General features: G+C 24.8%; 3 protein-coding genes across 3 annotated transcripts; 1 reads left to right on the top strand and 2 right to left on the bottom strand.

Moving 5' to 3' along the window:
* Positions 1-1912: 1912 nt before the first annotated feature.
* Positions 1913-2333, bottom strand: Phum_PHUM020270 (uncharacterized protein; the record flags this gene model as incomplete). Its single annotated transcript, XM_002422833.1, has 2 exons — positions 1913-1960; positions 2226-2333. The coding sequence occupies 2 exons, from the start codon at positions 2331-2333 to the stop codon at positions 1913-1915; spliced, it is 156 nt and encodes a 51-aa protein (XP_002422878.1).
* Positions 2334-16799: 14466 nt separating this feature from the next.
* On the top strand, positions 16800-19728 carry Phum_PHUM020260 (uncharacterized protein; the record flags this gene model as incomplete). Its single annotated transcript, XM_002422832.1, has 9 exons — positions 16800-16888; positions 17079-17250; positions 17590-17754; positions 17862-18110; positions 18181-18335; positions 18427-18573; positions 18948-19225; positions 19305-19472; positions 19598-19728. The coding sequence occupies 9 exons, from the start codon at positions 16800-16802 to the stop codon at positions 19726-19728; spliced, it is 1554 nt and encodes a 517-aa protein (XP_002422877.1).
* A 347-nt stretch (positions 19729-20075) lies between these two features.
* Positions 20076-22188, bottom strand: Phum_PHUM020250 (mmr1/hsr1 GTP binding protein, putative; the record flags this gene model as incomplete). The annotated part of the gene is made up of 9 exons (XM_002422831.1): positions 20076-20293; positions 20366-20506; positions 20596-20730; positions 20820-20949; positions 21022-21230; positions 21348-21443; positions 21524-21734; positions 21816-21956; positions 22144-22188. 9 exons carry the CDS (start codon positions 22186-22188, stop codon positions 20076-20078), a joined length of 1326 nt encoding a protein of 441 aa, XP_002422876.1.
* Between the last annotated feature and the right edge of the window lie 82 nt (positions 22189-22270).

Raw genomic sequence — 22270 nt, 5'->3', positions numbered from 1 at the left:
ACTACAAATCGAACTTAAAAACCTTCATTTTTTTCTTTCTTTCTTTCTCTCCCTACCCCCCCCCCCTCTCTTTCTTCTCCAAAGTTTAAATTGTAATTTTTTTCATTCCTTTTTTCGAAAATTTAAAATCAAAGCTTTATTAAACGACTTTTTTTTTTTTTTTTTTTTAAAAATAAATTACGAGAAATTTTAAATGCGATCTCAAATTGATTCGAAATACAAAAAAATTTTTTTCCTCTAAACCATTTATAGTCAGTCATTCCACTTTCTCATATACATCATTTCCTCGACTTTGATTTCTTTTTAAAAATTTCTTTGAATTTATTTTTCTTTTGAATTTCCAGCCCTCCATTTTCTTTTTTTTTTTCTTAACGTTACTACTACGGCGCGCCCTCGTTGTTCATTTCATTCATTCCTGAGATTTCTAACATTTTATAATCCCCGTTCGTGTAACTCATTCATTCATTCATTCATTCACTTTTTCCTTTTGTTTTTCTCACGCGTGCACACAATCTCGCGTAATTTATTCTCGAACGCAATCATTTTATACATTAGTATTCTTTTTACTACTCTTATTATTAAATCACAAAATTAAAACGAGTCAAAAGAATTATTAAAAGCCGAATAATAACAAACAACCCAAAGTCTGAAACCGTCAGTAAAAAAAAAATAAAAATAAGGAGAAGAACAACAAAGATGACAAACAAGAACAAACACGTATAGAAAAAAAAAAAAAAAAAGGAAAAAAATGCATACGGTTATAAACCTTTTGTATTAATAATAATGATGAATATTTGAAATTCTTTTCTTAAACTAAACTAAACTAGTTTAAGTCATTATCATCATCATCGTCATCGTCATCATCATCGTCATCGTCTTTTTTTCTATTTTTTTAAACCTTGGTCGGGTTTTAATAACCGACTGCATTTCGTGATGCATTCAAGGTAATAATAATGCATTAGGTCATTTGTAATTAAATGAGTTTATGTCATCGAAAATTGATTTTTCTATGGAATGGAAATTTTTTTTTTTTTCCATTTTTGTTTTTTTATTCCCGTTCGAAATAAATAAATTAAATATTTATTATAAATACGCACCACCCACAAATTTTATTATTATTATTATTATTTTATCATTTTATTGATGGAGATCGAATTAGAAAAAAATTTTTTTTTTGTTTCGAATCACAAAGAAAATTTTATAAGAAAAAATCCATCCATTAATTCCAAATTGTTTATATGATATCACGTGCATTTTCACGAAAAAAAAAAAAAAAATAATAATAATAATAATAATAATAATAATTACTCACGACGCGCACGAAACGAAATTATGACACGCACTTACAAAACAAAAATTTTTTTTCTATTTTTACGGGGGGGGGGGAGCAAACCCGAAGCTCGAGCTGTGATTTTTTATTAATAATCGTCAACATCCGGATAACATAAATAGTATTCAAAATTTTTTTTCTAATCCCTTTCGATTAATTATCATTGCCTAAATTTAAACCTGCACCTGTACCTTATACTTTCACGTTAGCAACAATTACTAAATAATCTTGTAAAAAAAAAATGAACAACCAATCATTTGAACCGTAAAAAATTATTAAAAAAAAAAAAAAATCGCATTATTTTTATATAGTACAACCGGTATCGGATTTTTTATAAAAACGATGCGAAAAAATTTTTTCCAACCCATTCTTTTCATACCTTTTTCACACACACACACACACACGCCTTTTTTTTCGTAAATAAAAAGGTAGATTAATCAAATGCGGGAATAAAAAAAAAAAGAAAAAAAAAAAAAACTAAAAATAAATTACGAGTGCGAGAATAAAATATAAAATATTACGTAATACATCTACATTTTATTACACGTACGTTACTTTTGTTAAACGAAAATTATTTTTTTATTAAACTAAACTCCAGTTTTTCGTAGTGATAAAATTACATTTATGAAACTATAAATTATACAATCAACGGAGGAAAACGTAAATACGGATATCATTTAAATTTCGACTAAGCATTATTATTATTATTATTATTATATAATTAACACGAATTTTCACGGCGACACAACACACAAATTTTTCACTTTTTGATAATTTAACGAACGTGAAATTTCATTAACGAATTTTTTTTTAAAAAAAAAAGATCAAAATAATGAATGACCCCAAAGAAAAAAAACGCGACACATAAATAAATAAATAAATAAATAATTCTTACCTTTGCTTGAAATGTAATTCCGTGTTGGAATGCTTCCTCTGGATGAAGTGGAATTCTCGTGTCGTTTTCGTCATTTTGCACTAAATCGTATTGCTTTTTCGAAGGCATTTTTACCCTTTTTTTTTTTTTCTCCTTTTTTTTTTATCTTGTTATTTCGAAATGTATTTTTTTTTTTTTTTTTTTTTCTAAAATTTTTCTCTCAGTGTTTAATATTTTTACATACGATTAATTCAAATATTTTCTTTTTTCTCTTGTGATATTTTCCACTTTTAAACATGTTTCATTTTTCGTAATAATTACGTTACGTTTTAAAACCTTTTTCTCAACATTATATTATTATAATATAATGTGTGCACATTTTCCAATATTTTCGTATTCCTTTTTCACATTGTTAAAAAAAAAAATTTTTTTTTATTCATTTGAAAAAACCTGAAAATAATTAGAGAAAAAAAAACATCATTATTATAATTATTTCGAAATATGTCAACAATTTATTTATAATCGTAAACGAATTGAAAAGAGTAAATAAATAAAAAATATATATTTTTATATATCGTTAGCCTACATCAAGTTAATACCTGATACATTGATAATTAATACCTCCTTGACCTTCCAACTAACTGTCAAATATGAGAAATAATAACGTTTAATTTTAAATCCTTTTTTCCCTGGGGGCAATCGGACGATTCGTTTCGTACAATTAAAAAAAAAAAAAAATCAATGTCGGTTTTTTTTATATTACAATTTTATTATTACACCGTAGAGAAATTTTTTTTTTTTTTTTCTTTTCTTTTCGTATAGTCCACGCTTTTTTTTTTTTTTTTTATTAAAATTAAATTCAATTTGCCGGATGTACATGATCAATGACCCCTTTGCCCAACGAATTTTCAAATGGGAATAAATTAGTAAGCTAATCACATTCGTAAAAGAAATAAACAATAATAATAATAATAATAATAATAGTAAAACGTTTATATATTAAATAATATTCTTCTTGTTCGATGTGGAAACTTCATTCTTCCCATCTGACTGACTATTCCAATAGATTTACAATTAATCTAGTTACCACAACTATTCAACTGAGACAAGCGCCAACAAATAAATAAATAATCGTCGTTAATAAATTATAATTAAAAATAAATTATTTTAATCGATTTATTATTTCAAATGAAATCAATAAAATTAATCAAAATGGGAAAAAATTTCTTTGCAACTTAAATTTTTTTTTTTTTTTCATCTTTTCTTCGATTTAAGTTGTATTAAAATGTTAATTAATTAATTAAATCCTTTTGAAAAAAAAATTGTTTCGTTGCAAATGAGTAAAATAATAATAATAATTATTAAATAAATTAATTGATTGGTTTTTGTTCATGATGTTTTCCAAGTTGAAACACTCGAACAATAATCAAATAAAGAACCTTTAGGGTATTACAAAAAAAAAAAAAAAAAAAATTCCTTCATGCGATGGACACCTGGTTTTGTTTGTTTGTTTTACATCTGCCCCAAGATCCAAACAATCAACCTTTAACCCTTAAACCTACAAAAAAAATAGAAAGAGAGAGAGAATACAAAGCATTTTATAAATCAGGTATCGCTATTAGGTTTTTTTTTTTTTTTTTGCAATAAAAAAGATAATTAAAAAAAAATTTAAAACTTTCATTGTTTCATCGTTTTATTATTATTATTATTATTATTGTTCATTCATAAACAACAATGATTCAACCGAATCTGATACGTAAACCGAGCCTAAATTATGACCTTTGCGTCACAGTAATAATTGTCTTTTTGCTTTCCACAAAAAAAAAAAAAATAATAACATAAAAAATTTTATAAACAGAAAATCCAAAAAAAAAAAAAAAATTCAAACATTTTCATTCTGAATCACTTTTTCTCCCTCGTAGTATTAAGAATACTAAAATTTTGTGACTAATCATAATTATTATGTATTACGTCATTTTAATGACGAAAAAGGAATGCCAAGAGTATGGGATATCAATATTCGCGCCAAATATTTTTGAAATCTTTTTTTTATAAAAAAAACGAATTTTACGAGATTTAAAAAACAAACTATACAATGCAAACAAACAATTCAATCGTCAATATATTGAAAACGCAAACATTTTGCGGTAACGCTTTTACGAATTCTTTTTATTTTTTTTTTTTTTTTACAATTTTAACATGTTCATTAATTGTCGTATTAGCGATTCGCATTAGAAAAATAAATGTTTGTTTTTTTATAAAAAAAAAACCAAACAAACTAGTTAAACAATAATAATGTGCGCTCGAGGAAAGTAACCTAATGACTCAGATTTTAACATATATCCGGATGATTTCGGGTTAAAAAAAAACCACGTCGTAATGTTTGAAAACATTAAAAAAAAAACAAATAATATTAAAACGGAGAAGGAAATCTAGGGATTATTTACGTCAAAAAATTAGTTTTCATACACAATCTATACTAATCGTCACAAAATGAAAAAACTAAATTATTATTAACAAAAACACTAATTAACGTTACCGTTGAGATAAACATGATCGAAATCATTCTTTGAAAAGGTTTGAACGACCTTTTTCCATTTTTTTTTTTTTTTTAGGTTAATTCTCTTTGAATAATTAGTGCGAAACAGTGAGTAACTTTTCTAGTAAAATATATTTTCGTGTGTGTGCGTGTGTGTAAAACGTATATGAGCACGCCATACATTTCCTAATTAATTTTATTTGTTTTGGTTTTCGAAAATATTACCGGTACGCTTTCCAATTGAATTTATGCCCCGAAGTATTTGATTTAATTTCAATTCATATAAAAAATTATTTTCCTTTGAATTATAATAAAAATTTTAATTACTGACTTACTTTTTTTTTTTTTTTTTTTGGAGAAAAAATTATATTAAAAGACCCTGCCAAAAGTAAATATAAATTAATTAAAATGGCGAATCAAAAATCAATTTAAAAAAAAAAAAAAAAAAATCAATAATTGGCTATTTACTGTAAAATCAATAGATTACGCGTAAAAAAAAAAATAATAATAATAATAATAATAATAATAATTCCCCTACTGCTTTTTCTTTTCTTTTCTTTTACGGTCGAATCGTAAAATATTTAAGCCGCAAATATTTTTATTATTAATTTTTATTTTTAATGAAACGGATAAAACGTTTTTAAAGTCAATTAAAAAAAAAAAAAAACTTGTGTAGGTACGTATAAAAGATAATAATAATAATAAAGGAAGTAATATAATGTAATAAATATAATTTATATATATATATATATATATATATATATATATATATATATATATATATATGTATACTCAGAATCTAGTATGAAAGAAAAAACCGACGTGAAGGTTTTAATTGATTTGGTACTTCCTCAAAATTATTTTTTAAACCGAGAAAAAGGCTTTTTTTCGGCTAGAATTAAAAGTCGTTTTTTTAAATTTTCCGCTTTTCTTTTGTACTCGTCGCACATTTATATTAAATTTAAATTTGAATTTATGTAAATTTTTCATTATTATTTCTTTTGTTCTATTTGAATTTTTATTTACTTTAATTGATAAGTCAATAGTAGTTTCTTCTTTAAAAAAAAAAAAAATTTTATTTTAAATGTATATGACTTGTAAAAAACTTTTCCCACACCTTTTTCCTCTCTTATTTTTTAAGCGTGTAATTTTCATTTCTCAAAATCTAAATAAAATAAATATCTTTGAGTTATTTAGAAAAAAAAAATAAAAAATAAAAGTTTTATTCAACTACTATCGTAAGCATCGTATATAGTTTCTCATTTCTCATTGTTTTAAAAAATTTAAATTTTTTTTTTTTTTTTTAAATAAAATAATACAAGTCGTCATCAACCATTTTTAAAATTTTCTTTTTATCCCGCTTATATAAATTACTTGTAACCAAAAAAAAAAAGTTTTAATTAATTTTTTTTTTTTTTTGTATTTAAATTATTAACAGTAAACTAATTTATTTAAAAAAAAAAAAAAAAAAAAACTAAATTCCATTCTAAATTCTTTTCACATTTTAAATAAAACGTGATTCCCCCCCCCATTGTTTCTCCTTCTTTTTTTATCACACATCCTTTTGCTCTTTAAATTATTATTATCTTTTTTTAATTATTTTTTTTTTTTTTATTTTAAATTTATTATTAAATAAAATGTATAAAAAAAAAAAAAAACTCTCTTATTAAATTCTGCCCTTACAATTTCTTTTAATTTCACGCAATCAAAACAAGACGATCGATCATGAATAGTAGTAAGAAAAAAAAAAAAAAAGAAAATTATCTTTTAATAATAATTTAACTTAATTATTTTTCCAATGGATTCAAATTACACGACGATACACCACGTTAATCACGGGTTCCCCGTGTCAAATTCATTTTAAAAAAAAAAAAAATTGCCTCGAGTTTTTCTTTCACTTAAACCTTTTACTTAATTTTTTTTTTTTTTTTTTTTCCATCGTCTGCAACTCAAGTAATAAACGGATATAAAAATAAAAAAAAAAGGAAAAAGGAAAAATTTTCTTACTCTACAACTTGCATTTCCGTGTAATCCAAATCGGGGGAATAATTTTTACCCCAATAGCATACTTATTATTTAAATACATTAAAACATTATCATTATTATTTGTTTTTCCTTTCAAATCTCCCTCCCCCCGCAAAAAAAAAAAAAACCAAAAAAGAAAAATCAAACTTTTACACACAAAAAAACAATACCAACAACAAAACTTTTCCCTCCCCCTTACAAAGGAAAAGCAAAATCATCGCGTGTAATTTATCAATGTGTGTGAGTTATGAATTCTTAAATATTAATCTTAGTTATCTTAATTATTTTTCATAACTAATTGCGAATGGAAATTTTTTTTTTTTTTCAAAAACTAATTTAAACTTCAAAACAACAAAAAAAAATTTCTTTAATTTTTTCCATTTAACTCGTTCGAAAAAAAAAAAACCTTTCGAATATTAATAAAATTAAAATTAAAATTAAAATTAAAAAAAAACGACTTTAAATTATTAACGAACCCCTATAATTATTATTAATATTATTATTATCATTATTATTATTTACGCGCGGTTATTAAAAAATAAAATAAATTACAACCCGTTTTCTCGATACGATATTTAAAAAGAAATGAAAATAAAAATAAAGGGAAAAAAAATTTTTTTTTTTTTCGTTGTTTATGATGCCTCGTTATTATCATTATTATTATCATTATCATTATCATCATTTTTCAATTTTCCATTTCTGAGATTTTCAGGAAAACTCATTAAAATACACTTAATAAAACAAAGAGAAAATACAGAAAAAAGGTAAAATAAAATTTATTCAAACAAGTTTTCACGGGTAAACAAACACACAAGAATATTCCGCGGATTATCATTCAATTATTCACGAAAAGAAAATAAAACAAAAAAAAAAAAAAAAAAGAAAAAAGAAAAAAGAAAATTAAAGGGAATGCGGGAGTTTTTTTCTACCATTCAGGTATTTTTTAAAAATAACGGTTTAATTCAACCGAGCTTACAAAAAAAAAAAAAAAAAGAAATAATAATAATAATAATTTACGCTAATGAGAGATTAAAAAACTAAAATGGAGAGAAAAGAGAAAGGGAGGGGGGAGGGGAATAAAATCTTTTTTGTTTAAACTTTAACCGAAAATCATTCCTCCCCCCCCCCACGAAGATAAATGTTGTTTAAACCGGAAAAGGAAGTCGATGATAAAAATTGCCACAAATAAAGCTTGCGAATGGCTGAGGAAAATTAAAAAAAAATTTTTTTTTGTAAATAATTCGACCGTAAATAATTTTACGCGATTCAAAAAAAAAAAAAAAATTTAATTATGGCGTCACGTGATTTTATTTTAAACAAATAATCGAAACGATATCAATCAATCAATCAATCAATTTGCAACAATGACACAAATAATAATGATAATAATAATAATGATAATGATAATAATAATAATGATAATGATAATAATAATAATTACACTTAATTGAGTTTTTTCGAATTGTTGCTCATTGTAAATTTATCATTTTAAAACGTCCATCATTATTTTTAACCTTTCGCTTAACGATAAATTTTAATATAAAAAAAGGGGGGAAAAAAAAGAAAATTTTTTTCTATTACGATGAAAAACTCTATTTTAAAAAAAAAAAAAAAAAAAAAAACATCGAATAGAGCAAAAGAGCCTTTGAATTTATAAATTTAAAAAACAAAAAAAAAAATCCGTTAGAAAAAATTTCAAAATTTAAAAAAAAATTAAAAACCGTACATCATTGGCTCGAAATAATAAAAATAATTGCGAAATCAAAACTTTTTTTTTCTTTTTTTTTTTTTTTTTAATTACAGGTGAAGAGTAAAATTTATTTTTTGCACATACACGTGACTGACACAAACTTAAAAATAATAATAATATTTTAAGAATACAAATCATTCAAAACGTTTAACAAAAAAAACAATCAAATTTTTTCGAGGAATAAAAAAAAAAAAAAAAAAAAAAAAAAAAAAATGCACACACGAAGAATTCGAAATTAAGTTTTTATTGTTTCTTTTTTTTTCTTTTTTTGGTACTCAATATAAGGAGAGGAAAAAAACAAAATGACTTCCATGGGCTTTCGCGTGACGGTGGATGGCGACGAAAGAAAAAAAAAAAAATTTGGTGTTAGAACTCGAAAAAAATAATTTAATTAATTTAATTCGACATCGATTGAATGTACAAAAGCTATTTAATTTTCTTTAAAAAAATCAAATAACTTCAAAAATTATTAATAATAATAATAATAATAATAATTTTGCATTCGATTTACAAAAAACGCGAAAATCCATTTAAAGTTTTAACAACAACAACAACACCAAAATCTCTCCTATTTTTTTTCTTTATTAATCTCGACGCTATCGTTTTCGAAAATATTTTTAGATAAAACTAATGCGAAAATAGGCAGATGATGAATCGTTTTTCTCTCTCTCTCTCTTTCTACCCTGCAAATGTAATTTTTCCCCCCCCCCTTAACTTTTCACACGATTCCATTAAAGTGATTTCTTTCATTTTATTAAAGTCAATTCAAACGCATCACATTTTATGTTGTTTCGTTTACGTTCCAACAAAAATTTTTTTTTACGTATTATTATTATCATCGTACGTTATCCTGTTAACGATACATCGAGATTTATTGTTATTTTTAAATATAAATATATATATAATCAAACGCACACGTTATAATAATTTAACATTTAAATTTATTCCAAACGAAAAAATTATTTAATTTCTATGGTTGTAATTATTTTCCTTTACGCATTTTAAAATTTTGATCAGTACACAAAACAAACAATTGCGGGCCTAAAAACCTCAAAACCTTTAAAAAAATCCAACACAAGATTTCCATTCGCTGAATGAAATCATTCATTAAATTGACTCCGTACTACTACTACTACTACTTCTCCTCTTCACAAATCTTGAACAATAACGGTTTGAAGCCTAAATATATAAACAACGAAAAAAAAAAAAAAAAAAAAAAACAAATAAATGAATTTTCCCCCTCTTCTCCCTCCTCCCCCTTCCCTTCCTTGTAAAGTATAATTGCCAATTATTTTTTTAAAAATTTAAATAATAATAATTAAATACAAAATGCCGCTTTAATCATATAATTAAGGAATAAAAAAAAAAAGAAGAAAAAATCACGTTTTCGATCTTCATACGTATAAAAAAATTATTATTATTAATTTAATTAAGTCGCACGTTTAAAGACTATTAAAAAAAAATAAATAAATAAATAAATTTTTTTTTTCATCATTTCTCGCAATAAAAAATAAATATTTATGTACATATACATATATGTATACTTTTATAAATTTTTATAAAATAATGCATTAAACATTATGAAATCAAAACGGTAATTTTTATTTATTTATTTACTTTTTTTTTTTTGCATTTTAATGGCGAAATAAAAAACTAATAAACGATATTTTGCAGAACTTTAATTGAAGACGAAAACATGCCGGAATGAATTCCGCGTGTGCGTACGTGCGTGTGCGTGTGTTTGTTTGTTTTTAATGAAAACGATTTTTTTAAATTTTAATATAAAAATACTTTCGTGCGTTTCATAATGTACCGTAATCGCGTGGAAAAAATTTCCCCCCCCCCTTTCGAAGAGTCAATATGTTAGTTTACGTGGTGTAAAATTAACATATTTCCAGCCAAGCCATAAGATGCGATTTGCAAATATCTTACTAATAATAATAATGATATATACGTAAACAGGGAACGATACATCTTATGTACACCCGCATGATGAATGATAAATTACGTTCAAAATACGATTGTCAAATAAACAATATAAACAATGTAAAGACAAATTTAAAATGGGGCCACCATTATTATTTCAAAAAACTCCACGGTGAGTTAACACGACTATCACGAAAACGGTTTTCGGGTATACATATTCGACTACCTTATCTGCTAATTTATTTTCTTTTATTATCTTTCATTAAAGGTTCGAAAAAAAAATTATCCCAAGCCAAAGAGTTCACCGCCTTCAAAGTTCACAAAAGTTCAAATGTATACACATATATTTAGTTTGGTTTTATTTTTCAATACTAAGTGTAAATGACACAAACTATTTTTCTCGTTAAACATCGACAACGAACCGTAATAAAATTATGACTCAATTATTTAATAATTTTGAAAATAAAAATAAAAAATGGAGGGAAAACCAAATAAACATAAACGTCTGAGATGATGAATAATTTTCGTGCAAAATAAAATTTAATCGTTACGCATACCATTTAATACATAAACAAGTATTACTTTACATTAATTAACTCGAACATAACTTCTCTTATCTACCTAAACAAGAACATAAAAACATTACAAACAATAAAGAGACGTCGAAGAATAAAAAAAAAAACTAACTAACTTCCAGCCCTTTTATTTTTTTTTAATTATCGATTAATTAAAATAAATTATTAAAACTCTAGTTTTCCTAATATTTTATCCTATCCCTCTCCTCCCCCGCCCCGCCCACCATCATTGAATGTTATTTTAAATGGAGAATAAAAAATTAAGAATGAGGGGGGGGGGGCATTGGAAATAAATCGTTTAGAGATCCAAAGTGGACGTTGCAAAGAATTTGTCGTGCACACAATTTGTCAAAAATAAAATTGATTATGTAATAATAATAATAATAATAATTTAAAATCATGCAAATTAATTAAAATTCAATTTTAATTATTATTTAAAAACTTTTATTAAAACAAATTTAAAATTAATAGAAAATCAATTATTATTCATTTAAAAAAAAAAAAAAAACTTTTTTTTTTCAAAGTTTACACTATTAATTTCACATCCCTTCTGTTTTCCCAATCTCTCTCTTTCTCTCTCTCTCTCTCTCTCTCTTTACCTTTCATTTTCCTACCTTATTTTAATGTTTACCTTCTATTTTCTTTCTCTTAATACTTTAAAACCTTTTTTAAAAAACTCTCTCTCTCATCCATTTTTTATGTCAACCTTTAATTTTTTTTTTCTTTTTTTACTTTGGTTCATTCAATTATTTTTCACTTCAAAATAAGTTTTTGTAATTTTTTGAGTTTTTAACTTTGGTTAAAAAATTTAAAAAAAAAAAAAAAAAAAAAAAAAATCCCAGCCTTCCAAAAATTTTTTCATAAAAGAAAATTTTCATAAAAAAAAAAAAAAAAAAAAAAAGGTTTTTCTTTACATTTTTTTTTTTTTTTAAAACTTTTTGACGGCTTATTATCAATATTTTTTTTTTTTTTTACAAAAAAAAAAAAAGGGGCCTTTAAAATTTTTTTTCTTTTAATTAAAATTCTTAAGTAGGATTTTGAAGGGGAAGAATTTTTTTTTAAAATAAATTAAATTAAATTAAAAATATTTTTAAAAAATGTATAAAAAATAAATTTTCTATTTGAAAATTTCAATACATTTTTCATTAAAAAAAAAAAAAAAAAACACATTTAGTTACAACAACAACAACAACCATCTTATATATCAAAAAATAATATCATTCTAGTTATTTAACGACTTTTATAAGAAACTAACTATTACTATTTTTTTTTTTTTTACTTTAGATTTTATAGCCTCCAACTAGAATTTTATTTATTTATTTTTTACTAAAACAAACGCATTCCGTCATTTATTTTCATATTAGGATTAAAATTATTATTATTATTTAATTTTATGTGCTAACCATGTTATTTTAGAATTTTTTTTTAAATTTTACAACGTTTCGTAGAAGAAGAAGTTGAGGGAAAAAAAAAATACACATTAAATACATCATCAAGAAAAGTTTATCCACACACACACACACACACACATAACGGCCACGTGGAAACCACACTTTATTATAAACATAACGAATTATAATAATTATAATATATTAATATTAAAAATTTATGATTATAAATAAAGCGGAAGTGAAAAAATTCCCAAAGAAATTTTTTCTAAAAGTCACTGAAAACAATTCGAAGAAAAAAAAAAATCACAAAGTGGAAAATTCGATACAATTAATATTGCGGGGGTGCGGGTCAGGAGGGGAGGGGGTAAAACACTTTTAATAGCGAGTTCGCAAATCGTTATTTTCGTCTTTCTAGAAATCACACAAAATTTCTAACGGTTTTTACTACTTTTTCCCCCCCCCCCAATACTTTTTCATTTTACAAATTTGACTAATTTTTTAACTTTTATTACGCGCTTGGTACTACCCTAAACTTTAAACTTTATTGTTTGTCCCCTGTGTTTGTGTGTGCGTGTGCGTGTGTGTTTAATTTTTTATTAACCTTTGTTATTTCCGAGAGGATTATTTTAAATATCTTATCTGTGATTTTTTATTTTAGCCAAAAACTTTGGACTTGATTTGGTATAATTTTCAACACGTTCACAACCATCATACAATCCATCCATCCATCCATCTTTCCATTCCAGTCGTTCGTTTGTTTTGTTAAATAAAAACTTTTTTGATAAAACAAATATTTGTTCAGCGTTTTACGATTAATTATTCCGTCATGGGGAAGTTTCTTATCGTCGAATCGATGACGATTCCACGAAACAACAACAACAACAACTTTTTCTTCTTTTATCTACAAAACCTTTCTCCCACGAATTATCGTACGCCGATACAAATCATTCGAACAAACAACAAAAATAAAAATGTAAGGGAGAAAATAGACACAAAAAAAACAAACGGTTCAATGATGTTTCATTCAAAATAAAAAAAACTCATAAAATAAATCTACAAGACGTTTTTTTTTTTTCTTCTTGTTTTGTTTTTAAGTTCAAGGTTTATTTTAATTAATGCAAAATCAACCTATGATTCAACGACTAAACCTGCCAACCATTCCATTTCTCTTCGTTTTATGTGGTTAAAACACATTTTCAACGCCCAACACATTCATCGCGAACGAGTAATGTTGAAAAAAAAAAAAATTTCTTTTAGAAAGAACCTTGTTTCATTACCAAAAAAAAAAAAAAAAAATCTCCATGTTACATAATCGTTAACGATTATTTGAATCGGAACAAAAAATGCATGCATTCACTCTTCTCTACCAACCCAACCAACCAACTCATGGTTTAATATTTTTTTCTTTTCTACGCTCGTGTGTGTGCGTGTGTGTGTGTGTGTGTGTGTGTGTGGTGGATGAACAAAACAAAAAAAATATATATATTCAAGGACGTTTGCCTTAAAAAGAATTTCCTGCTCGAAAAAAAAAAAAAAACAAAATTGCCTGAAGGTGCAGTCTGTAACAATGCACCGGTTTCAATATTCGACTACTCACACAAAATGCACTCTTAGCATATGAGAGAAAACATTTTTTTTTTTTTTTTTTTTTTTTTTACTACTCTTCATTCTATCCATCTACGTTTTTAAAAACCTTTATTGGGAATTTTATTTCCCCCCTTTTAAGAAATATTTCGTTGAAAACATCTCAAATCATCGGTTATCAAAAAAAAAATAATAATAATAATAATAATAAATCTACACGACTAAAGTCCCTACTACTACTACTACTACTATTTGACATCGATCATGTACATATGTATGCATGTATGTATGCATCGTGAGCATGTATTTAAAAAATAATAATAATAATAATTCTTTTAAAAATTTTTTAATTTTTTTTCAAAGAAATTCGTTTCGAAGCATGTAACCATGAAAGGTAAATGCGAGGGAGATAACCCGAAGCCTGATAATAATTATTAATATTGTCAAAAAAAAAAAAATTTTTTTTTTTTTTTTTTTAAAAAAAAAAATTTAAATTCTTGTTTTTTTTTTTTTTTTTTTTTTTTAAGACTTTTACCCCCTTTTCATTTTCCTAAAAAAAAAAAAAAAAAAAATGATGTTTTTGCCCTTTCGAATGTGAAAACATATAACACATTTGAAATATTCAAACATCTGATAATTATTTAATATTTTTTTAATAAATGTTTAAATAGAGAGGGAGAGAGGGAGAGAGAGAGAAAGAGAGAGAGAGAAAACTAAAACACTCGAGGGTACATACATAATAATATTCGAATGACTCACTACTTGTTATAATTAATAAATTGATAGCGAATATATATAAAAATTATTGTTGAAAATTGTTGTTTTAATTTATCATTATACTGTGATAAGCATAATTGCACAGAATGCAGTTTGCAATGAAATATAAAAAAAAAAAAAAAAAAAAACAGTAAACAATACCTTTTAATTTAAAAATAAAAAAAAAAAACAAAAAAAAAAAATAAAAAAAAAAAGAATAACAACAATAAATTGGCTCAATTCCACCATTTCTTAGATATGTTTACATCATTTTTTTTTTTTTTTTTTTATGGAAACACTTTCTTTATACACACACACACTTCCTAAAATTTTTCGATGATATAACAAAAAAAAATTAAACTCAGGTCAAATTAATTTACACATGATGTACAAAATAAAATAAATAAAAGAAAGAAAAAAAAATTTGATGGTTCGAATTAAAAAATAATTAATAATAATAATAATACAAAGACCAAAGTTTTAAATAAAAATAAATAAAAAAAAATTTACAATCAATAAATCAGTTTTAAAACATTGAGAATTGTGACCGAATAAAAAAAAAAAAAAAAAATATTGACAGATTCTTTGGCTGTGGAAAACAAAAGTTTTGGCATTTGATAAAAAAATTCCATGAACCATATATATATATACTATTGCCACCCACATGCAGTTTTTTAACATTTTGTCACATTCGTTTAATTCTTTTTATATGTATGTTTACTGTTTGAGATACCTTTCATCACAGTTTTTCGAATATTGTTATTAAATATGAAATATATATAATTATTAATTAAACTAAACATCAAGAAATGAGGGGTGCACGTTGCACTTCATTTCTAACAACTTTTAATTTATATCGAGTGATGCTACTACCCCCTTCATTAAAACTAATAAAATTAATTTTGAAATGGTTTTTTTTCTTTTATTAAATATCTTATTTCCTCACTGGAAATCTTTTTCATTATCATTCAAAGTAAAATTGAAATTTTTACTAGAGTTAAAATGTAAAAGCAAATAAACTTTTAAATTGTAAAATAATTATTATTATGTTTTGGCTTACCTTATTTATATATATAACAAGTTGAAAACAAAACTAATAGGTTATTTCATAAACAACACAACATTTACATTATAACTTTTTAGTAAGAAAACAAAACAAAAAAAAAAAGCACCTTTTCTAAATACACAAAAAAATTATATTTTACACCTTGATTCGAAAAAAAATAAAATAAATAACTTTAATTTGAGGCCAGGTAAAAGCACAAAATTAAATCGGGGTGAAAAGCAATCAAACGTAACCGTAAAAATTGAACACAAAATAAAACATTTCAAGGTCTTAAAAACCTCGTTGACGGTTAGAAAAAAATTTTATCATGTAAATTCCCTCCAATTCATGTCGGCGCGAAAACCGGACTGATTCGTTATGGTGGATGATGCGTGGTCCAAGACTAGACTTACAGAGCTAAATTTGACGAGACGTCACGTGACTTTTAAAAAAACAAAACTCCAGTTAATGTTATTTTCACAACGATTCACTTTCTTTTCTATAATAATAATACACACCTAATGGAAAATATTAATTATATTTTTATCGTGACTCTAGAATCTAGAATTTAAATTTATATTCGCGAACGAATTTGAAATATTCAACGGTTTTTTTTTTTTTTTTTTTTTTAAATTAAAATTGAATTTATCGTAAGAAAATTAAATAAGTGTTAAATTGTTTTTTTTTTTTTAAAAAAAGTATTTTATTTTTTTTCTTTCGTAATTAAATCAATTTGATTGATACGAATTTTATATGAATTTAATTTATTTTCATTCGGAAATTTTAAATTTACCCGCCAAAAAAAAAAATTTTTTTTAATACGTAATATAATTTCTGCTTTATTTACAAACAATTTACTCTCAGTTCGGTTCGTTTTAATTAAAAATTATATTTTACTTTTTAATTTTATTATTGTAAAAATAATTAAATAGAAATATTTATGTATATTATATATAAATATCAATAAGTAATTTATTTTAACCGAAAGAAAATAATAAGAAAAAATGTCTTTTTCAAAATTAATGACACTTCAACAGCTAAAAGCCATCGGAGTCAAAGATGATAGATGGACCGTACAGGATAAACTTCTTATGTATAAGGGCCTTATTAAAATATACAGTAAATTAATTAATTATTTTCCTTAATAATCATAATAAAAATTATTATCATTATTATTATTTTATTACGAACGTGATTATCATTTCAGATCGTGAGCAAAAAAATCAAGTTAAAGATACGAACGTGTTAAAAAAAAAAAATTATAAAAAAATAAAACAGTTAAGAAAAGAAATTTTAGAACTTCAAGATCAGTTAAAAAATTGCGTACATGGAGATAGAAGCCTTGCCAGAAGATTATTACAAAATCACAAAGAATTACAAGTGGCTTATATGAACATGAGTTTAGATGTAAATTTTAATTTTTCATTTATTTTTTTTTTTTTATCGAGAATGGCTGTCATTGTTAAAAAAAAAAAAAAATTTTTTCATTTTAGAAAATTATTGAAGATCTTAATCACAGGATATTTTGCCGTAAAAAAAATTTAAATATAATTCGTTATAAAAAAAGTCAACAACAAAGACGGTTACTAGACAAAAAGGTGTGTCTCATTGAATTGTGGTTTATTATTATTAATTTTTTTTTTCCTATTAATTATTATTATTATTCTTTGTTAATTATATATCCAGTAAAGTATTTTAAAGTTTAAAATGTAGTATTGATAAAACTTATAGTTTTTGTGAAATATTCAATGAATGATTGAATGTTAAATAAAATTGCGTTTCTTTTTTTTTTAGGTTGAATTAGGAAATCTTCGATTTTTAACTTCTCTTCCAGATTTTGATAGAAAAGATATACAACAGCAAGCAATAACAAATGCAATACAAAACTATGACGTTAAATTTTGTGCTGCTAAAAATATTCAAGGCGTTTATAGAAGAATGTTAGCAGTCCTTAGAAAAGTGAGTTTAAATGGAAATAATGACAAAAAACAAAACAAAAATTAATGTAACGAAACTTAAATCTTTGATTGTTGTATGTCAAAATTATAGAATTCCTTTTTCTGAAGGATCAAAGATACTACGAAGCAATTTTGGTAACACTTCAAAGCGACAGCAACATACAACACAAATGCTTGATAAGAGCTACTGAAATGGGTCAATTGGCCATGGAAGAAATGGCTAACATGAAATACGAATACGCGAGGTTGGAGAAGGAAGTCAGATCCAATATGGTCGACAGGGAGGCTTGTTTAAAAGAAATTCGGGAAAGATTGGTCGCATTGCTCGAAGAATCTCAAGGACTTGTTCGAACTGAGGTAAATTTTTTCGAAACCAAAGGGGGGGACCATAACTTGGTAAATTTGGTGATGAAAAATTTTTTTTAAGAGTGAATTCGACGTTCAAATGATTCAAACTGTAACGGTTGAAGAACCCAAAAAAAAGGGTAAAGACATTGAACAAGAAATTCGCGAATTAAATGATATTCTTACAAGATTACAAGATGTCACCCTGGTACCAAATGCTAAAAATATATTGCCCAAGTACGCCGATAATAAAATTCCCTATGTTTACACATATATATATATTATTAATAATGATGATAAACATTTTACTCTTTGTAATAAATTACAGCATGTTAAATACGTTAAGACAAAAACGAAGACTTTTGGAAGAATTGCGACAAAATGCGGTAGCCTTTGAAGACATGCTGAATAAAAAAAATCACGCGGATTTAATGTTTTATTCTTTGTATCACTCGGGAGCGGAAACAACATCACTGTAATTATTATTTAAAATAATTTAAAACAAATTTTTTGACTTAAAAAGACAGAGTAATAAATAGACAACAATTCGCACAACTAAAAGTTTAAAAATTAAACAAAAACATTTATAAATATTTACAATTTTTTTTTTAATTTTGCAACATTTTAACGGATTTTATTCGACGCAATGAATTGAAATTTATAAACAAATTAATTTATAAAAAACATTAAACAAAAACAAATTTTTTTTTTTTCCCATCCTATTTAAATATCTGATATTAATTCTCATTAGTTGCAAATTTAAAAAAAAAAAAAAAACCTTGTGGAATAACGATTATATAAAATCATCAAACTCATTAATTAATTAATTTTTTTTTTTTTTCTTGCAAGTTTTGATTCAGAATGCAAAAGATTAAACAGTAAAATAGAATTTGAAAAAAATAGATTGAAACAAATCAATTTTGAACAGAATAAAGTGTCGAATGTGAGCGTGAGATTGCGATGCGGTTTGCAAAGATTATGTAAACTTTTAGAAGAAGTCAAAACGCCCCCAGATTATATAGACAAAGACGTACTACCCTGGCCGGTTAATAATTTAGCCGAATCTTTGCGTTTTAAAACGGAGAGTACAGCCGAAGAAGTCGCGAAACCTCCGATCAATGAAGAAGGTAAACAAAATTTCTTCACGTCGAAAAAAAATATTTCAAAAAAAAATTAAATAAATAAAAAATTACTTAATGATTTTAGCCCAGAGATTGATTCATCTCATCGATTCCAAAGTAATGTTTTTGAAAACAAGATTAAAAGAAATTGGTCCAGCAGCTGAAGAAGAAAGAGCTTTCGTAACACATTTCAAACACGTATCTAATTTTATATCTAGCAATTTATATCCGGTTGAAGATGTTGTTGAAGCTCGTAAGTATTAAATAACCCTTAACTTTTAATACCTAAAATTAAAAAAAAAAAAGTCAATCAATCAATCAATCAATCGTATTAATTTTTATTTTTAGCTGCTCTCATTGTTGACTTCATGATCGAAGATGCTCAAGTTCCAAATAGATTAGAAATAAAAGAAAGAAGTCAAGAAATATATACGGAAGCAACAAGGAATCCATTTGAAGTTATGGATCAAAAAGGAAAAAAGGGAAAAGGTTTAGGACTCAAAAAGTAGTGGTTAAACGAAACCATTTAATATTTAAATAAAAAAAATTTTAGCCATTAAAAAAAAAAAAAAAAAATTAGTAAATGCAGGTAATTCAAAATTTTTTTTTAAAAATAATTTCATTACTTAAATTTAAGTTGAAAATACATACTTTATTATGAATAAACACAATCGATTCCTAAAAAAAATAAATTTTAAAAAGAAAAACCCATATACATATAAAAAAAAAAATACTCGGCCATCAGAATAAATGCGATTCGAAATCCCCGTTGACTACTACATTTTTTTAAAAAAAATGCTTTAAAAAAAAAAAAAAAGTGTAAATAATTAGTACGTGCAAATAATTACTTTTATATTCAGTCTTGATTCAATTGTAAAAGTTCAAATTTGTTAGAAACAAGTGGTTGACTAATGTCTTCGCTCGAATCATCACTTTCATCATCTGAATCAGAATTTTCATCACCAGACGAAGAATTACTCCTTTCGCTATCGCTTTCTTCTTGTTCTTTACACGCCTTGTCTTTTGCTTGAATCCAAGATATTTCAGTCACTTCTGGATGACTATTCCAATACTCTGAAAAATTATTTATATATCGTAAAAATGAAATTACTTTATTTTTTACAAGAATATAAATCTCGTTCTTACCTTGTTTATCGAAAAATCCAGGGGGTTTAAATGAAAGACATATTTGACCATCCAGCGACATTCTTAATAAATTATTTGCTGCTCTGTACGTATCTGGCCTGGCAGTTTTCGCAGTAAAAAATCCTCTTTTTTTAGCCCATCCTAAAAAGTTTTACTCATCAGTAATATTGATTAAATTAATAAAAAATATTCCCCTCCACCCAAAAAAAAAAAAAAAAAAAAATTTTTACCATCACAAATATCAATGGCCGACCAAATTTGATCATTTTCCGGATGTTGAATATTCAATAATTTTGGCAAATCGAGTCGTTCTGCTAAAAATTTTACTGCTGTGTAAGGCTCTCGAACTTGTGCGATCGGATACGCTCCATTTAAAATCTAAAAAAAATATTTTATTTTTTAAAATGAAGTTTTTTGAAAAAGTTTTTTTAAGGGAGTTTAAAAGGAATAATACTCACTTGGAGTGTTCTGGGGGTTGTGCTGGGAAACACCAAACCGGGGCAGTCACATAAAATAACATTTTTAGTTAAATAAATTGTTTGAAAATGTTTCGTATGACCAGGAGTTCTAGATACGCTCACTACCTATTTAAAAAAAGGAAAATTATTTAATTATTTGATAAATGGAAAATTTCCGACGTTAACTAACATATTTACTTTTTTTCCCATAATAGCATTCATTAGTGATGATTTTCCAACATTGGGTTGACCAATACAACCAATAGTTAAACTTCCTCCCTTGTATTTCACATGTTCCTTATATCCAGTGTCTATTGTTTCGGTGACAACATTAATGTTGCATTCGTCATCATCATATGTGTTGTACATTTCTTCAGTTATTTTATTATTCCAAGACGTCAAATCAACTAAAACAAATTTTCATTGGCTTTATTTCATTTTAACTAACAGTTTTTTTTTTTTTTGTCGATTTCTTTGGTAAAATTCAAATTTTTTTTAAGTATATATAATAATAATGATGATACCTTGATTTTGAGTAATTTCTTTGCAAGCTTCATATAATTTTTGAGCACCTTCTGCAGCCATTCTCAATTTACCTCTTCTTCTTCTAATTTGTAATCCTATTAATAATAATAAATTTTGTTTTATCAACTTTTAAAAGCATGGACAATATTGTGAATTTATATATATATACACACACCTGATTTATTTTCAGTTGTACTTCGAAGATTATATGATGGATATGAAGTGAATGTAATTATTTTTAATGTCGGATAATTAGATAAAAAATAATGTTTCCATGCTACCACTAAACTTGGAGAAACCAAATCAATTTTATTAAGAATTAATATCATGTTTTTCTTCAGTTCTTCGCAAACATATTTATATAAAGATGGAGGAAACATAAAAGCCTACAAAAAAATTTATTTTTTAATTTAAATGTATGAATACATGATAATAATTTTTAGTATAAAACATGTCATTTAACTTACAGCAAATCTAATATCAACAATTATGAGAATAATATCTGACATCTCTAATACTCTCCACAATTGCCTCCATGTTTCCAAATTTAATTCGAAATAACTTAAGTTTTTAGAACCAAAGTCTTGTTCTAATTTTTTAACAAAATCCTAAAACAAATTTAAACTCTATCAAATTGAAAATAAAGAAGTGAATTTTTTAAAATAGTTTTTGAATTAAAACATATTAATCTTTTCAAAAGTTATTAAATGCTTTTTTTCAAATTTGCATTTTAAAAAAAATCAAACATTTAATTTTTTTTTTTTTAAATTTTTTTAATTCAAGTAAAAATTTTACTGTAAAATATCTGTGCTCCCTAGCCTCAAGTTCTTCTCTTGACATATCAAAATTCCAAGGAGGTCTTTTCGGAAATGAGATTGTTTCTGGAAAATAATTATCAATAATAACTTCCAAGTCTTTTTCA

Source organism: Pediculus humanus, genomic scaffold, assembly GCF_000006295.1.
Source record: "Pediculus humanus corporis 1103172107373 genomic scaffold, whole genome shotgun sequence".
In the NCBI taxonomy this organism is placed as follows: Eukaryota; Metazoa; Arthropoda; class Insecta; order Psocodea; family Pediculidae; genus Pediculus; species Pediculus humanus.
This window is presented reverse-complemented; position numbering and strand designations above follow the sequence as displayed.